The 19,715-nt window shown below is 41.3% G+C and overlaps 1 protein-coding gene across 2 annotated transcripts in view; it reads right to left on the reverse strand.

Moving 5' to 3' along the window:
- LOC142245186 (aldehyde oxidase-like) overlaps positions 1-19,715 on the reverse strand; it is a 314,224-nt gene that overhangs the window by 174,736 nt on the left and 119,773 nt on the right. For both annotated transcript variants that reach the window (XM_075317642.1, XM_075317641.1), the window contains 5 exons: positions 15,514-15,658; positions 11,488-11,580; positions 10,467-10,618; positions 6,446-6,539; positions 2,269-2,381 (listed from right to left, as the gene is read on the reverse strand). In XM_075317642.1, coding sequence (XP_075173757.1) covers positions 2,269-2,381; positions 6,446-6,539; positions 10,467-10,618; positions 11,488-11,580; positions 15,514-15,658 — 597 coding nt within the window. The remainder of the gene's footprint in view (positions 1-2,268; positions 2,382-6,445; positions 6,540-10,466; positions 10,619-11,487; positions 11,581-15,513; positions 15,659-19,715) is intronic.

A 19,715-nucleotide genomic window follows, 5' to 3' on the forward strand; every position in this document is an offset into this window, starting at 1 on the left:
GTTATGTGAAGCGCTGGTTGAATGTGCTGAATAGGCATTTAATTTCTACAGCTTCCTAAGGACGTGTGGCTACAGTTGCGCCCCGTCCTTCTCTGCCCTAAGGCTAGGGCCCCACTTTGCTTTTTACCTGCTTTTTTGCTGCTTTTTCAACTGCAGCATTTAATGCCAAAATGGATGTGTTCTGCTTTTCAAGCTTAGTCTATGGGAATTTGGGTTTCTTAGGCTATGTTCGCACGTTGCGTTTTTTTCCGCGTTTCTGCAGCGTTTTTAGCAGCAGCGTTTTTGTGCTAAAACGCATGCGTTTTTGATTGCCAGCAAAGTCTATGGGAAAAGCAGAAATCCTGTCTGCACTTTGCTTTTTTTTCTGCAGCGTTTAATTTGCATATTTGTGGTCAAAAACCATGCTGAAAAAGAAGCAGCATGTCAGTTGTTTTTGCCATTTCTGCAGCGTTTCCTTAACATTGGAGTCAATGAGAAATGGCAAAACGCAACCAAAATCACAATTCCTGCGTTTTACATGCTTTTTACCTGCTTTTCCACTGCGTTTTTGGCTCCAAAAACGCATGCTTTTCTGGCCAAAAATTAATGGGTTCTAATGTTCCTTTACACACACACAATAACCGAAAATATAAATGTTAAAAAATTAGAAACTTCACCTATTTTTCTGATAAAATGTGCATAACCACTATTTTTTCATTAAAATTGATAATTTCCCATATAGTTTTATTAAAAGTTAATTTTATACTTTTTTTCTCTTTTTTCATTCTTTTTGACTAATTCAACTTTATTTCTCAGTGTCTTGATCTCAAAAACGCATCTGCAGAAACGCAGGTAAAAAGCGCTAAAAACGCACTAAAAACGCGTGCGTTTTTAGCGCTAAAAAATGGTCAAAAGCCATTTGGTCAAAAACCAAGGGAAGGAAAACGTGCAGAATAAACTGCAGGTACTCCGACGCAACGTGCGCACATAGCCTTAGGCTATGTGCCCGCGGTGCGTTTTTTCATGCTTTTCTGCAGCGTTTTCAACTGCACCTTTTTAGTGCCCAAATGGCTGTGTTTTGATTTCCAAGCAAAGTCTATGGGAAATAGGGTTTTCCTGTGCCCACCATGCATTTGAAAACGCTGCGTCAAATTTGCATATTTTTTGACAAAAACCATGCGTTTTAAAAAGCAGCATGTCAATTGTTTTTGCCATTTGAGGTGCGTTTAGATAACATAGAAGTCAATGAGAAACAGGGAGTAACCAAGAAACATCAAAATTCCAATGTTTTACCTGCTTTTTAGGTGCAGAAAACATGCGTTTTGGACTACTAAAACGCATGCTTTTTCACATCAAAATAATGATTTCATATGTCCCTTTACACACACACATAGTCCGACAATTTATTTAAAGAAAATTATCATTTTATTGTTATATTTCCTTTTTTTATTAAATAGCCGCTATAATTCTATTAAATCTTGCTATTTTCTTTTTTTTCATACAAATATTTATGTGCCCCTTTTTTTTCTCTTTTTTCATTTGGTTTGACTGTTGTAACTTTATTTATCAGTGTCTTGATGTTCAAAACGCATGTGTCAAAAAGCATTTGAAAAAACATTCAAAAAGCGCTAAAAACGCATCAAATACGCGGCAAATACGCATGCGTTTTCAGCGCTAAAGTTCTGCAAAAGGCAACTTTGGCTAATTCAATTAAGGACAAAACGTGCATTTAGAATTGCAAGTAGGGAAAAGCAACGTGGACACATAGCCTTAACCCCACTATGCAGTTCAAACTGCAGCCTTTTTGTGGCAGAAATTTGGGCAAAAACTCTGCTTTGCAGTTCTAAACGCAATTGGCAAAAACAATTAACATGTCAATTGTTTTTGCCATTTGCGTTTAGAACTGCAAAGCAGAGTTTTTGCCCAAATGTCTTCTGCTTTACTGCAATCCAGCTGGTATATATAGTTTTCATCTGGATCAAAAGATATAGTCTGTACAATTTTTTGGTCCAGCCAAAGAAAAATAGATAGCAACTGGTTCCATTTTTTTTCAACACTGAAGTTTATGGGAAACAGATCCTAACCAATGGTAATTTGATATGTCATCCGTAACTCAAATGGATCCCTTGAAAATGACAAAAAAACATGGTATATAAACATAAATTAGAGTATGTATCTGTTTGTACTCCATTTGTAAGGGATTCAGTTTCTTTAACAAAGGGTCAATTACAAACAGATACAACTGAACGTGTGAACAGAGCCTAACAGTAGCTAAAACACAAAATGTACCTTTTGAGTAAAAGGAATGAACACAGACACAAGAACTTCTTCTGGTAGGAGACAGGATGAGGATTCCTTACATCTGAAGAAGTCATCATTGCAAATGATCTGACGAGTTTTTCCTATGACCAATTAACACCATTATTTAGAAAATATAAAATACAGGGAAAAAAACAACTAAAATTGACTTAATTAGAGTAAGTCATTTACTGTGTCAAACAAAAGCAGCATTGGGGGAAGTGCTACAGAATTATATCTTGTATGGTGGCAAAAAACTGGCATACATTGCATGTGCTAGATTTATTATGTGCTTTGCATGCGCTAGATTTATTATGTGCTTTGCATGCGCTAGATTTATTATGTGCTTTGCATGCGCTAGATTTATTATGTGCTTTGCATGCGCTAGATTTATTATGTGCTTTGCACATTTTTTTGTACCTCACAAGATCGGTACAACATATGTGTGTAAAGTAGAGATCAAGCACATGATGATTTAATTAATTAATTGAATTGCATTAGAGAAAACATTTAATTTATTTAGACTTGCTGGGTGGAATTTTGGGTACAAGAGGCTTCAGTAACGTTAGCGTACAGTTAGAGCTAAGCCAGTACACATCGTCAGCAACACGTAGGAGAACTCTAATCTGGCTCCAGCGGGCTGTATGGAAACAAACTGACCTGAAGCCAATTGTAGAATCTCTGAAGACTTGCACCTCTTTAGGCAGGTGCATTGCCTTGGACAGCACAGCGCCCTAGCCTATCAGGAACTTAAATCTGTGGACGCATAAAGAATACGGTACTGGAGACGAGTTCCCTATACAGAAGACGGGTACTCAGGAGAACTTAGAGTCTGAAGGTCTTGAGACAGCTCACTGGTTTTACCCATTCTAAGATATTTCTTGTGTGGCATCTAGGTAATGAGAAACCTTTTTTTATAGGCCATCAATTGAACCAGCTGAAATTATTTTTCACTAAATGGCAGGACTGATTTCTATTTACTAATATATTTCAGCTAAAGTTATAATTTTCCATGGATTTTTATACCTCTGTTTTTAAATGTGTTCAATCCTTTGTCCCTGTGTCATTTCTCATTATCATAACTACACATAATATATGGACATCTATGGCTTGATTTCTTTGACTGTATGGATTGGATGGGTTATTACCAACATCTGGTGAGAAATTTTTGTCAATAGCACCTTTCGAAATATACTGTATTTACTTTGAAAATTGGTAACGTGTTCAATATTTACTTCACCCACAGTATATGAAGAATCTACAGACCCCAAGAAGTCTTAATGCACCCTATTACCTATTTAGAATACTTCCATAATTACACTGGTCAACAAATTTTAACTACCAATGGTTCATGTTTAACATTCTTCTGCCCTGGAATCAATCCTTCTTGATATAATGCGAATCTCTTCTGCGACAGTCCCATTCGCAAGGGAAACAACAATACTTAAGGGTGCTTTACACGCTGCGACATCGTTAACCATATATCGTCAAGGTCGCGACATTAGTGACGCACATCCGGCGCCGTTAGCGACATCGCAGCGTGTAACATCAATGAGCGACAATCAACGAGCGCAAAAACGTGAAAAATCGTTGCTCGTTGACACGTCGTTCATTTCACGTCATTTCATTTCTATGTGTGACACCGCAGGAACGACGAACATCTCCTTACCTGCGTCCACCGGCAATGAGGAAGGAAGGAGGTGGGCGGCATGTTCTCTGCTATTGGATGGCTGCCATGTGACGTCGCTGTGACGCCGCACGAACCGCCCCCCTTAGAAAGGAGGCGGATCGCCGGCCAGAGCAACGTCGCAGGGAAGGTAAGTCCTGGAGACGGGTGTTAGCGATGTTGTGTGCCATGGGCAGCAATTTGCCCGTGTCGCACGACCAATGGGGACGGGTACGCTCACTAGCGATATCGGTACCGATATCGCAGCGTGTAAAGTACCCTTTAGTGTATCCCAGCGGTCTGGGCATGTCTAACAGGGCACAACTAATGCAATGCATGATTAGATAGGGCTTAAGTGCTGTATAAATGCACTTCTGAAACAAAAAGATTAATATAAAGCTGGTGTCACACATAACGACAACGACAACGACATCGCTGTTACGTCACCATTTTCTGTGACGTAATAGCGACCTTGTAAGTCGCTGTTATGATCGCTGCTTAGCTGTCAAACACAGCGAAGCAGCAGCGATCATAACGTCGCTACATGTGCAGAGATCAGGGAGCTGCGCACACTGCTTAGCGCTGGCTCCTTGCTCTCCTAGCTACAGTACACATCGGGTTAATTAACCCGATGTGTACTGCAGCTACATGTCACAGTGCAGAGAGCAGGGAGCCGCACACACTGCTTAGCGCTGGCTCCCTGCTCTCCTAGCTACAGTACACATCGGGTTAATTAACCCGATGTGTACTGCAGCTACATGTGCACAGAGCAGGAGCCGGCACTAACAGCAAGAGCGGCAGAGGCTGGTAACGAAGGTAAATATCGGGTAACCAGGGAATCGTCTTCCCTTGGTTACCCGATGTTTACAGTGGTTACAGCTTTCCGCAGCTGCCAGACGCCGGCTCCTGCTCCCTGCTCGCTTCATTTCGTTGCTCTCTCGCTGTCACACACAGCGATGTGTGCTTCACAGCGGGACATTCAGCAACGACCTCACAGCAGGGGCCAGCTCGTTGCTAGATGTCACACACAGCGACAGCGACGGGACGTCGCTGCAACGTCACAGAAAATGGTGACGTAGCAGCGACGTCGTTGTCGTCATCGCTGTGTGTGACACCACCTTAAGTGTCAGTTTATTATGCACTATGTACAGTACTTATCATTATAATCGTGAAAAGAAAATATCTCAGAAATGGCACGTGCTACAGAAATTCTGATTACATTTCTGAAATCAACACCTCAAAATACATGGAGACAACAAAGCTTAAAACAGGAAATAGAAAAAAAGTTAACATTTATTGACACGCCACTACGAATTTGACAGTATTCAATGCATACATATAAATGCATTTTTGTCAAAAATCTTACAAGAAAGTGAAATTTTGAAGTTCTTTCTGAACTCAGCATGAAAATTCCAATACGATCCACCCAATTTTAATAATAATAATAATAATAATCTTTATTTCTATAGCGCCAACATATTCCGCAGCGCTTTACAATTTTATGCAGGAAACAAACACCTTGTTGATCAGTGTAATTTTCTATAATTTACCTTTTGACAGAACATTGAGGCAAACATTTCCACAGACTAGTATGGGGTTCAGATCAGAATTTGGATTCCGGCTAATTATGTAGCAGTATATAGAACAAGAAAGCAAATAATTGTAAGGACTAAAAAATAAAAAAAACTAAATGTTTTTAAAAATCTAAAAAAAAAATTAAATCACCCCCTTTACTCAGTTTAACAATTTGAAAATAAAAAATAGACATATTTAATATTGCAGCATCTCTTAAAGTAATTAACATTTATGGTAAACCCGGAAAAGAGAAAAAGAAAATTGTAACGCAAAAATGTTTTTCAGTTGACAGACCATTCTCAAAAAATGCAACAAACAGCGATCAAGATGTCATATGGACACCAAAATGGTATCAATAAACATCAGATTTAAAAAAAAAAATAATTTTTCAAACACCTCAATCAGAGGGAAAATAAAAAAAAGTTTTTGCAGCAAAAAGCATTTTTTACCCACAAAGTTCAGAATTTTTTTATCCACTAAAATAATAAAAAACCATACAAGGTTGGTATTAACACTAGAACTACTGAGGTAGTCATTTTGACTACTTCGCACTATGTAGTGCTATTAGGTGTCACGAGTCCAGTAGTTCTAGTGTTAAAACTACAACTCGTGCTTCACATGGCTAAGTTGAAAGGAAAAGCTATAGACTTTAAAAAAGAAGTGTGTAGGGGGTCAAAAGCAAAAAAATAAAAAAACATGGTGTAAAGGGGTTAAGGAAGCCCATTCACATGTGATGTCCGCCAAATAGTCACCTCTTCCAACTCCGCTACATACATGAATGATCCGCTTGGCCAATGGCGATAGGAAGTAAAAGTATGGCGGCTTATCTACCCTTAGAGAAAAAAGAACTGGGATTCCAAATACAATGCCAGAATTTTATGCAGGAAACTAAAACCTTGTTGAGCAGTGTTATTTTCTATAATTTACCTTTAGACAGAACATTGAGGCAAGCATTTCCACAGGCTAGTATGGGGTTCAGATCAGAATTTGGATTCCGGCTAATTATGTGTCCACCTAATGACTGCAACAAAGTTTTGTAAATTCACTGAGATAAAGTTAGTCATTGTTATTAAAGTCTTTATAAAGTAATAATAATTGCAAGATGAAGCATAATCATAAAAAAGAAACTGACTATGACTATTTGTCATCTAGCCTCAAAGGGAATCTGTCAACAGTTTTTTGCTAAGTAATCTAAAAACACCATGACATATTGACAGAGACACTGATTTCAGTGGTCACTTGATGGACAGTGTTTTACTCTTTCAATACAATCAATGTTTTATCATCAAGAGATTCTACTACAGGACAACTGGCTTTGTGCCTCCTACTCCCACCACACCCTGAGGACTGATTAGCAGCTCTCTGTCATTATACAATGTACACAGAAATTGTGGCGTGGGTATGGTTACACAGAGCTCAACAAGTGAGCTCTGCTACATCTTCAGCAGAGAAAACTATGACTCTATCATGACTGCTGCACTCAGTAAATTAAGTGATACATCAGGGTCTCTTTGTGAGGGGCATAGGGAACCTTGGCTGTCTCCAGTGTTCGCGGTCTTCTCTTTTGCAACTAGGGCACTTCCAACCAAAGGTCTTCCAGTTCTGCTCACACAGTCGGAACCACATCCTTTAAAGACTCTGAGTCTTTGGACCCAGGCCGGCTTCCCATCACCTGGGTTCTACGCTCTGCTTTCTCAGCCACAGGCGTGAACGCCTCCTCCCTCTCTATTGTGGCACACTGAAAAACATCAGGTCATCCATCGCCCAGGTAATTTCTTGCAACTTGTTCTGAAAGTGCTAGTCAGCTCACCCTGATATGAGCTGCTCTCGCAACAGCCTATCCACCTTCTGGAAGGCCCTCATGGCCTCTAGATCTCAGCGTTGTACTTCATTCAGTCTCCTGCAAGGAATTTGAGTATTGCAGTAAGGTGTTGCCTTCTCGCTGCAGCCGGTTAAAGAAGAGGCTTCGCAATTAGGTCACTTTGGCACGCAATCCGTAGACTCCTTCCAACAGGGCAAGTATTTTTTCTACGGTGTCAATTTCAGACTCTGGTTGTATTAATAATGTCCATCTAGCATCGTCCTCTAGAGCACTCTGGGATCAAGTTGCACATTTTAACAACACTCTGCACCATTTCTGTCCAGTCCTGCAATGTCATGTTTTATATTCTTATTTTGGCAAATTATGCTATAGCGCTCCTGCTGGAAGATACCCTGCTTGAACCAAGGCTGAGGCAATTGGGTTTGATATCTGGGCCAGGGTCAATCGCACTAGGGGATTGTTTCCCTCCGCGTTCCATGGAGCTTGCTGAATCCTGCCGACTATTCCAACTGTAGCATTCATCTAGGTGCTAGCCATTGGTGAGGTGAGGATCTCTTGCTCTCCAGCACACTACAGATATATGGGGGTCCTTGGTGTGTGTGTGAGGATATTCACTTCTATCACTTCTGCCATGCTTTGCTTGGCGCCGGCGCCCTTCAAGTCGACAAAGAGGAAACCACACCAGCTTTTGCAACCAAAGTCCTCATTACTTATAACCAAACTTACAGATAGTAACAGGACATGAGTTTGTCATTTTCTTCGGTGTAATATACAGGCACCTTCCCAACGGTTACAGACAGTGACACAATTTTTGCAATAAAGATTACAGATGAACAGCATGGCAATAGGGGTGACTCCATACTCCTAGGAACTAACGTAAGGGCACTCTTATTAGCTACCACCTTACTAGATTTACCACTAGTCTGGCCAAATTCATCATCACTCGATGGCTATCCTCCAGAACTGAGTACATTAATGCTGCATTACAGCTTGCCCAGTACTAAAGTGCCCCCAATCAACTGGTTCAGAGAATTGTCGCCACTGTAGATTCCTTGCTGACTCTTGCTCCTTTGCCCTTGTCACACATCCCTAAAGTTCTTCTTCCTCAGAGGGTGTTCTTATTGCTTGATTGCTCAGCAACAACTCCCTTTCCACCATGCTTAGAGGACCTTACTCTTCCCTCTAACACTTCTCCCCCACCAAGGGCCCTACAATTAACCCTGTACTACCTGACTAACAGAAATTGCAGCCTACAGGAAGATAGAGCATGCAGTGAGTCACATTTTACACAACAATAAAACACAGGGGTCTTCAGAATGGGTGCAGGAGCTCTTTACCACCACCACCTCACATCTTTTCCTACATTATGTTGCTCTCAGATAAGAAAGCAAAAATCTGAGGATAAATTTGCTTTAAATGTCTTTGTGGCGCCCCTGAGGCTCCAGTCGCCACAGATGATTGCACCTTATTTTATGTGCGATATTCGCCTTGGGTAAGGAGGGGGTTAATCACCGGTGTTCCACATTGACACCTTACATAAAGCTTAGGAGCCTTCTCTCTGGGGAGCTGGACTAGGATAGGTAGGGGGTTGGCCAACACGAAGCTTGGGAATGTCCCGGTCACTGAAGCCAGCCACCTGGGGGGCGGGTTCCACTTGCGGTAGAAATAGGAGCAAACACACAATCACTAGTCAGTCTACCCGGGACATCAGTTCTGGGACATGACACCAGCACCACTTTCTTCTCTTCACAGGGCCTGCGGCTTGGAGAGGAGCGCTCAGCCCAGGTTCCTACCAGCAGAAAGGGCAACTTTGGGAAAGGACTTTTATCTGCTTTTAAACAGCTGTGGCTTTCCCTAAGGCTACTTTCACACATCAGTTTTTTGCCATCAGGTTCAATCCGGAAAAAAACGGGTAAAACGGATCCGGTACCGCATCCGTTTTTTCCCCATAGACTTGCATTGTTACCGGATTGTACCGGATGGCTTTGCGTTGCATCCGTTTTTTTCCGGATGCGGCAAAATTAGTAAAAGCGGCGGCCGGAGGCAACGTAGCTTGCAACGTTTTTTTGTCCGGCAAAAAAACCGCATCGCGCCGGATCCGGCGCGATCCGGCGTGTTTTACAATAGAAGCCTATGGACGCCGGATCCGGCGTAATGCGGTAAAAAACGGATGCGGCCGCCGGATCCGTTTTTCTAAACTGAGCATGCTCCAATGTAATTAACAAAACGGATCCAGCCAAAAAACGGACGAAAAGGATGCAAAAACGGATGCAAACCGTATCCACCGGATCCGTTTTTTTAACGGATCCGGCATAACGGATCCGTTAAAAAACGGATCCGGTGGATACGGTTTGCACTTTTTTTTCAGGATCCGTTGGATCAGGAAAAAAAAGGACTGTGCCTGAATGCAGAAAACTGATGTGTGAAAGTAGCCTAACTTATCCGAGGTTGACAGGGCACATCACAGCGAGTGACTGGTACTACCCGGAAAGTGGCACTAAAGAGTGAGTAAAGACACCTGGAACCGCAGCAGCAGACTAGGACTCTTTATTACTGGCGCCACTGCCCCATGCCTTGGTGCCAAAGTCCATCACTACACCCCTCATCATCCTCCCCGGGGCCCGCTCCACCTGTGGGGAGCAATACCATCTCTCGCTGCTACTGCCATCTGCCCCGGAAGACAGCAACAGCAGCAGCGGCTAATTCCCTGGCCGCATACCGCAGGTGGCGTCACGACAATCATCCCTCTTTATTGGTGTACACCTCGGGGCACGAAGCCGAGCAGGCCACCGCGACATCCCAAATCACCACACCGGTCCGCTGACGAGTAACTCAGGTGCGAGACCCCTGTCCCTGACAACCCCTGCCCCCTGGATGCTACATATTTCTGTAGATGAGTCAGGGTTTATCTGTGGAGGAACCATTTAAATATTACCTAATCGTCATACTGCTGTCAGATTACATAGCAAAAACCTGCTTACATACGGCATTAAGAAATGCTGTTTAAAGTGATATTTTCCTAACCACATACATTATGTAGCTTTGAATAGGTAATATTTCTAGAGTTTATATTTCAGTGCATTATCTACATAGCAAACGTATAATAATAACAACATTTTAACATACAGCCACATTTCTGATCTGTTGTCCTGCCAGGGATTTCAGCTGTTGTAAAAGAACACAAAACATCTTAGACTTCTCATTTGAGAGTTGAGATACTGCTTCCTCCAACGTCTCCTTCAAGATGGACAGACTACATGCAGCACCTATAGATATCCCTACAAGGGTTCAAAACAATATTGAAGGTTTGTTATTCAAGCATGTTCTAGCATACTCAAAGGAATTACAAAGCATAAAAAGGAAATATATAGTACAAAGTAGTATAAAATATTGTACTTTAGACATGTTTAATGATCATAAAGGTTCTATAGCTAAAACTGAAAGCATCAAAGGGATCCATAGCACTTTAGTTCAGGTAATCAGACCTGCATCAGATTTACAGCTGTAATATCGGTATTAAAATACACACATTTTACAGTGGTTGGAAAATGATAACATTTCACTCCACTCATTTCTGTTGGGCGTCAGAGATGATAGAAATGTTTTGGGTTTTTTTTACTGTTACATACAGGTGCATCTCAATAAATTGGAATATCATCAAAAAATTTATTTATTTCAGTAATTCAATACAAAAAGGGTTTTGATTGGCTATAAGCCATAATCATCAACATTAACAGAAATAAACACTTGAAATCGATCACTCTGTGTGTAATGACTCTAAATAATATATGTGTTTCCCTTTTTGAATTTAATTACTGAAGTAAATTAATTTTTTGATGATATTCTAATTTATTGAGATGCACTTGTATGGCTCATCAAGTATCTGAAGATATTTTATGAAATGCAAATATCTGTTACATCTTAGCAGCTTTGCATTGTTTTATGCTTGGCTCAAAACTTGCATTAAGAGGCCAGGACTGGAGCACGTTGGAAAACAACATTGTTATGATTGGAGTTGGTAGATAGGGAGGGGAAAAGGTTGTGAAATTTCCATGGGGCTTTTTATCTTAAAAAAGAACAATGGATTGAAAAGACTAACACCATGCAGGCGCCATGGACCGAAGAAATCAATGTGTATTGGACATACCATCCTTCGTGTATTCTATAATATTTAGATCTGGAATTCTTCCAATTGAAATTATAACTGGGTGGAAAACTCCTTTTGACTTTATCTCTGGCGCTGGAAAAAAACAATAAATGGTTTTGCTTTAGTTAGAGAGCTTTGTACAATGGGCATATACAGCCATAAATACTAAAAATGAATAAATAAAAAAATGCCATCAATGCATACAGGTTCTCTTTTGGTATAATCAGTTTCCATTAGTGAGGTTTTACACAAAGTATTTTTTTAAAACAGCTGTTATTTATTTTTAAACAATAAGAACGAGTACACAGAGATCATGCAATCCACACTAGGAGCTATAAATAAAAAGTCAGTCATGTAACGCACCGCAGCATACTATGTAGTGGAGCTAAATCTAAGAAGAAACTGTTCCCTGTTTTATCGTCAGCTGTAGAGTATCTGCTCTGGTTCCTGTTTTGCACACTTGCCTCACATCGTCACTGGCAATCTAATTAGAGGCTATATGTTAGCTGATATACAGTCATGGCCAAACGTTTTGAGAATGACACCAAAATGATATTTTCACATGATCTGTTGCCCTCTGGTGTTTAATTGTGTTTGTCTGATGTTTACATCACATACAGAAATATAATTGCAATCATATTATGAGTACCAAAAGGTTCTATTGACAGTTAGAATGAGTTAATGCAGCAAGTCAATATTTGCAGTGTTGACCCTTCTTCGTCAGGACCTCTGCAATTCTCCCTGGCATGCTCTCAATCAACTTCTGGATCAAATCCTGACTGATAGCTGTCCATTCTTGCATAAGCAATGCTTGCATTTTGCCAGAATTTGTTGGTTTTTGTTTGTCCACCCGTCTCTTGATGATTGCCCACAAGTTCTCAATGGGATTAAGATCTGGGGAGTTTCCAGGCCATGGACCCAAAATCTCTGTTTTGTTCCATGAGCCATTTAGTGATCACCTTTGCTTTATGGCAAGGTGCTCCATCATGCTGGAATAGGCATTGTTGGGCGCCAAACTACTCTTGGACAGTTGGGAGAAGTTGCTCTTGGAGGACATTCTGGTACCATTCTTTATTCATGGCTGTGTTTTTAGGCAAGACTGTGAGTGAGCCGATTCCCTTGGCAGAGAAGCAACCCCAAACATGAATTGTTTCAGGATGCTTAACAATTGGCATGAGACAAGACTGGTGGTAGCGCTCACCTCTTCTTCTCTTAATAAGCTGTTTTCCAGATGTCCCAAACAATCGAAAAGGGGATTCATCTGAGAAAATGACTTTACCCCAGTCCTCAGCAGTCCACTCCCTGTACCTTTTGCAGAATATCAGTCGGTCCCTGATGTTTTTTCTGGAGAGAAGTGGCTTCATTGCTGCCCTCCTTCAAACCAGGCCTCGCTCAAGCAGTCTCCGCCTCACAGTGCGTGCAGAAGCACTCACACCAGCCTGCTGCCATTGCTGAGCTAGCTCGGCACTGCTGGTAGTCCAATCCCGCAGCTGAAACAGTTTTAAGATATGGTCCTGGCGTTTGCTGGTCCTTCTTGGGCGCCCTGGAGCCTTTTTGGCAACAATGGAAGCTCTCTCCTTGAAGTTCTTGATGATGCGATAGATTGTTGACTGAGGTGCAATCTTTGTAGCTGCGATACTCTTCCCTGTTAGGCCATTTCTGTGCAGAGCAATGATGGCTGCACGTGTTTCTTTAGAGATAACCATGGTTAACTGAAGAGAAACAATGATACCAAGCACCAGCCTCCTTTTAAAGTGTCCAGTGGTGTCATTCTTACTTAATCATGACTGATTGATTGCCAGCCCTGTCCTCATCAACACCCACACCTGTGTTAATGGAACAATGACTAAAACAATGTTAGCTGCTCCTTTTAAGGCAGGAATGCAATGATGTTGAAATGTGTTTTGGGGGTTAAAGTTCATTTTCTTAGCCAATATTGACTTTGCAAGTAATTGCTGTTAAGCTGATCACTCTTTATGACATTCTGGAGTATATGCAAATTGCCATTAGAAGAACTTAAGCAGTAGACTTTGTAAAAATTAATATTTGTAGCATTCTCAAAACTTTTGGCCATGACTGTATAGGTAAGAACACATCAATCAATTGATTCCAAAGCTTATGCTGCATTTACACTGGCCAAGCACAGCAGGTAAATCCAACAAGATATAACACTTAGCTTAGGACACCAGTGTTTCTCCATATAGTGGACAATCTTGTGTGCAAATGATAGCTGATGTCTGTAGTGATAATAAAACAAATACTATTTATTGAAACATCTCTACATTTACAATGCTTTTCAGGGCTCTAGTGGTCACTTTCTCAAGTGACAGTGATAGACCAGCAATGCCTACAATAGCACAACCCCATAGGATGAGCACCTACACTCCTGACTTGTCCCTCCCGTATTGCCTTAATATACTCATCCTATGTAGGCAAATTTTTTCCCCTTTCACATGCCCCTTCCATGACAGCCATTAAATGACTGATTGCTTACATTTCAGCCGACTGGTTGTAACTCAATAACCTGCTTGCACATGCCATGGGCACAGAACGAATGTTAATAAGATCGTTCTGTGCTTATTGAATATCATGTTATCAGCAGCACATGTCCTGTTTAAACAATGAGAAAAAAATGAAAGGGAATCTGTCAGCAGGTTTTTGCTATGTATGCTGAAGCCAGCATGCTGCAGTGGTTTATACAGAAGGTTCAGACATGCCTGTCTTATCACAGTCCGATCTTTTGTTTATTTGCTATGTTTGTTTAAGGAGCAGGACCCTTATTAGAGGCCTAGAAACTCATGTGTGCGGCAGTCCAACACGCCTACTCCTCTGAATCGCACCTCACTGTCAATGTATTATATCTATTGAGAGCCTGGTGTAGGCGAGAACAGCTCCATGGGCTCAACTACATGAATAAAGCTAACAATTCTGATTGTTTCAGAACGGCTGCACCCAGTAATCTAAGTGATACATCATTAGATTCAGAATCTCCTTGCCTACAACATGCTGCTCTCAGATGATGTGTCAAGAACCTGCTGACAGATTCTCTTTAAGTAAGCTTAATTTTAAGTAAGCTTAAAAATGATTTCACTAGACAAATTAGTGTTTTGCTTATTTATCGCCTAATTGGTGGCTTGTTTAGAAAGCCTGATAATCAGGTACACTAAGGCGGGCTTTGCACGCTGCGACATCGGTAACAATGTGTTACCGATGCTGCAGCGATAGTCCCGCCCCCGTCGCACGTGCAATATCTAGTGAAAGCTGTCGTAGCGATTATTATCGCTACGGCAGCTTTACACGCACATACCTGCCGTGCGACGTCCCTCTGGCCGGTGACCCGCCTCCTTCCTAAGGGGGCGGGTCGTGCGGCGTCACAGCGACGTCACATGGCAGGCGGCCAATTGAAGTGGAGGGGCGGAGATGAGCAGGACGTAAACATCCCGCCCACCTCCGTCCTTCTCATTGCAGCCGGCGGCAGGTAAGGTGATGTTCCTCGCTCCAGCGGCTTCATACACAGCGATGTGTGCTGCCGCAGGAGCGAGGAACAACATCGCACCTGTCGCTGCACCGGCATTATGGAAATGTGGGAGGCTGCAGCGATGATACGATAACGACGCTTTTGCGCTCGTTCATCGTATCAAAAAGGTTTTACACGTTGCGATATCGACTGCGACGCCGGATGTGCGTCACTTTCGATTTGACCCCACCGATATCGCACGTGCAATGTCGCAACGTGCAAAGCCGCCCTAATTTCACAATTATCAACCAGTGTAAATGCACATCTATGGAAGAATTGATAAATCACCAAAATAACAAGATGCAAACACTTGAGATTGGCTTTCTAAAACTTATGATGCCCAGCAGTGTGTCTATTGATGGTATGGATACAGAAACATAATGGTAGATGAGATAGAGAAGGGGAGTATGGGACATAATGATGACAATGCTCAGTTCAGTGCTGACGCTTCAATCTTGAGACATAAAGTTACTGTTGAAATATATCACATTGTTTAGCTTTGTACTCACCTATTGCGGTGTTTCCTACCATGAGTGGGGCCTCTGGATACTTGACTTTTAAATCTAAAAGTTCTTCCAGGTTAAAAACTGAAATCCATTTCACCTTCTCTCCTTGAAAGACTAAAGACTGTGGACCCTTCTTTTGTGTCATCAACTATGTTGAAAAAAGATGTTTAATTTACTATACAGTGATAAAAAAAAGCTTTCCTTCATGTCTGTATATTCCCTCCTTATTCATTCCACACATTTAAAGGGGTTGCCCAGTATGAAAAAAAGGTCTGCAGTCACACTATGTGACTGCAGAGTTATGAATCCTCCTACTTCACACACTGTGCATTGCAAGGATACGCCAGTTTCTGAGCTGAGAATGGCGTCACGTGACCGCAATTGTGCAATATGCAGGTTCCCGGCCGGAATCCGACTAGTGGGCGTGGGCTCACTCCATACAAATGAACTGAGCAAGGCCGCGCCCAATAGATGGATGAGCCTACTAGTCGAACGCGCCCACTCCATACACTTGAATTGAGTGAGGCCATACCTGTCGCGGGCGGGAAGGAGGGCGTCAACGCTGCGCTCTCCCACTGCTCGGGTCCGGCCGCCGCTGCTCTGCGGCTGCTGCTGCTGCTCGGTGACTCGAGCGATGGGCCGGATCCCGGGGACTCGAGCGGCGCTCCTCGCCCGTGAGTGAAAGGGGTTGATTTGTTGTTGGGGGATTTGATTAATGTCCGTGACGCCACCCATGGCTGTGGTGATTATGTGGACACCACCGCTGCTCTGTCTGGGGATCCCGGGAGTGGGGCTATGGAGCAGCTACAGTTAGGTCCAGAAATATTTGGACAGTGACACAATTTTCGCGAGTTGGGCTCTGCATGCCACCACATTGGATTTGAAATGAAATCTCTACAACAGAATTCAAGTGCAGATTGTAACGTTTAATTTGAAGGTTTGAACAAAAATATCTGATAGAAATTGTAGGAATTGTACACATTTCTTTACAAACACTCCACATTTTAGGAGGTCAAAAGTAATTGGACAAATAAACCAAACCCAAACAAAATATTTTTATTTTCAATATTTTGTTGCGAATCCTTTGGAGGCAATCACTGCCTTAAGTCTGGAACCCATGGACATCACCAAACGCTGGGTTTCCTCCTTCTTAATGCTTTGCCAGGCATTTACAGCCGCAGCCTTCAGGTCTTGCTTGTTTGTGGGTCTTTCCGTCTTAAGTCTGGATTTGAGCAAGTGAAATGCATGCTCAATTGGGTTAAGATCTGGTGATTGACTTGGCCATTGCAGAATGTTCCACTTTTTTGCACTCATGAACTCCTGGGTAGCTTTGGCTGTATGCTTGGGGTCATTGTCAGTAGTAAGGGGGCCATATGTCTCGTCAAATCTGACAGGTGCCCCGCCCCTATCAAACCCTATCAAAGTGTATTAAACACACCCCCTCCCCTCTCCTGACAGGCCCTATATTTTATAGGCTTTTGATTAGGCTTTTGATTAGGGATTTGATAGTGCAACTACACAGGTCCTATATTTTATAGGCTTTTGATTAGGCTTTTGATTAGGGATTTGATAGTGCAATCCTGATAGTGTAAATGCTTAGGATCCCACTATTTTATTTTGATTAGGCTTTTGATTAGGGATTTGATAGTGCAATCCTGATAGTGTAAATGCTTAGGATCCCACTATTTTATTCACTGATTATGAGAAATCTGATTTAGTGTAATTGTTTGGAATCATACCATTTTATTCAGTGTGGTTTTGTTGCAGAATTCATTCTGCTAGTGTAATTTGATTGGGCATATTATGTATATGGCCAAATTTATTTTATAGGCGTTTGATACAGAATTCATTCTGATAGTGTAATATGGTTGGGCATATTATGTATATGGCCAATTATACTATTACGCGTCTTATGCTATATAGCATTTCTTATAGCACCCATTCTGATAGTGTAATTTGGTTGGGCATATTATGTATATGGCCAATTATACTATTACGCATCTCTTATAGCACCCATGTAGAAAGTTTGTGTTTTATACTGTTTGTATAAATGAAAGACAGACACACTATCAAAATTTAAAAAGTTTATTGCTCAGAAATTACGCGTCTTATGCTATATAGCATTTCTTATAGCACCCATTCTGATAGTGTAATTTGGTTGGGCATATTATGTATATGGCCAATTATACTATTACGCATCTCTTATAGCACCCATGTAGAAAGTTTGTGTTTTATACTGTTTGTATAAATGAAAGACAGACACACTATCAAAATTTAAAAAGTTTATTGCTCAGAATTTAATTACATTCAGTTGCACATCAATTCAGTAGGAATGCAAAACGTCATATACATTACACTTGTAAAACAGTACAATATAAAATTATAATCACTGGCATAATACACTATTTAATAATACACATATGTTACGTCTCTTACATAATTATTTAGAGCATCACAATTCATCAGTCCAGCTGTTACATTGTGAGCCACATTGATTGCAGTATCGGGAAAGTCCTTTTTTTAGGCAGCAAACTTGCTTGTGTCAAACCTAATGGAGAATGTAAAGATTGAATTGGACGGCGTGGTGTCGATAGAGTCTGAGGTTTAGATATGCCACTAGCTTCATTGATGGGCATTTTTAAGCTGTCTAAAAGCGCTCTAGTAGTGGGATTACCCACTATGGTAGACGGTATATTTAACTCGGCCATTGCCTGCATAAACGTATTCCATCCCTGGGGTAAATTTCTGTTAGTCAAGGCATGGCTCTGTGTTGTATTACGTACTAAATCCAACATGTTCGATCCCGGTATTACAGAACCTCTGAAAATAAACTCGTTTTTATCATTCCACGATGTAATATTTTTGTTCTGCAGCAGTCTGTTTAGTAAAAATTCTGCATTCTTTTTATATCGCTGGTTTACATGACTTACAATTTCAATGGCTGTTTTGTTTTCATTAGGGTCTGAATTTGACAATTGCTGATGATCAGACTCGGGAGTGTTAATGATCTTTAAAGTTGATAATTCCATCGCATCGTGTTTAGCATGAACCAAGTATCTCTGTAGTACATCGCTATATTTTTTAATTTTCACATCGTCTGGTATGTCACGACGTTGTAAAATTTCGCTAATTTCATCATCAAGGCGGCGAATAACATTCTGTCGTATGTTGCCGCTAACTGGAGGGTTTAGTTTGATTAGTTCTTGTTTGGGGACTAGATACATTTTCTCTGTATGTTGCATTATTTGCCCGTGAGTAGACTTGTTATTATCGGGATTGCAAAGCCTAAAAGAGGACCTATAAACCCGCCGGTCTGCTTTAGTAGACGTTTCTTTTTCTTTATGGGCTGTGATTTATCACTCAGGGTTCTTATAGCTTTACGCCACTTCTTTAGTATATTTTTTTGCCGCTTTTTCAGAGGAATTCGCCCTTTCAAGATGTTTAATGCAATCTCTGCAATGGCTGTAATTAAATCACGGCTCGCATTGCATAAAATAGTTTTTCTGACAGCAGGAGTTGCCTTCACCAGCGGTTTTAAGAGAGCCCAGTTACGCCGGATTCTCTCAGACATCTTTACAACACTGCGTGCACAGCATAGAATGTCTGATTTAGTGTAAAATTCAGTTTTTAGAAGTAATTTTCTTTTGGATATATACAGCTGGCATAGCTGGTGGAAACAACCCCGTCCTTAAACGAAGATCCTCAGGGGTATTGGCTCTCAAGTCTACCAGCAAATACCCATAAGGCTCCCGTGTGGCATCCTCAAAAGCTTCTAAGAAGAAGCGCGTTTTTCCGGGGTACATTTGGCGTGCTAACGTAACAATTTGTAATTTATCTCGAGGATTATTAAAAAGTACCATGTACTTTGTGTTCAAATTTATCGTGCGACTTTTCTTACCCTGACAAAATATGTTTTGTACCAGGTAGAAAATGCTGAGGTTTCTGTGGTGTACATACTTGGTAAATGCTTTTTCTATCTCGCAGTTATCACTAGCACTCTCCATTAGGTCATCAACAATAGTCAAATTTACCTTGTCAGGCGGGAATAAGTCATCATCTACGAATGTATGCGGCAGACCCTCCACAAATCTGATGTTGGGAAAAGAGAGAGAAACTTCATCATACAGTTTTTGCCAGCATGAATAAAACCAAACAATATTATCGGGTTTGTGCGAAAAATGGGTTTCAATATTATGTAATAACTG

Source organism: Anomaloglossus baeobatrachus, chromosome 7 (assembly GCF_048569485.1).
Source record: "Anomaloglossus baeobatrachus isolate aAnoBae1 chromosome 7, aAnoBae1.hap1, whole genome shotgun sequence".
In the NCBI taxonomy this organism is placed as follows: domain Eukaryota; kingdom Metazoa; phylum Chordata; class Amphibia; order Anura; family Aromobatidae; genus Anomaloglossus; species Anomaloglossus baeobatrachus.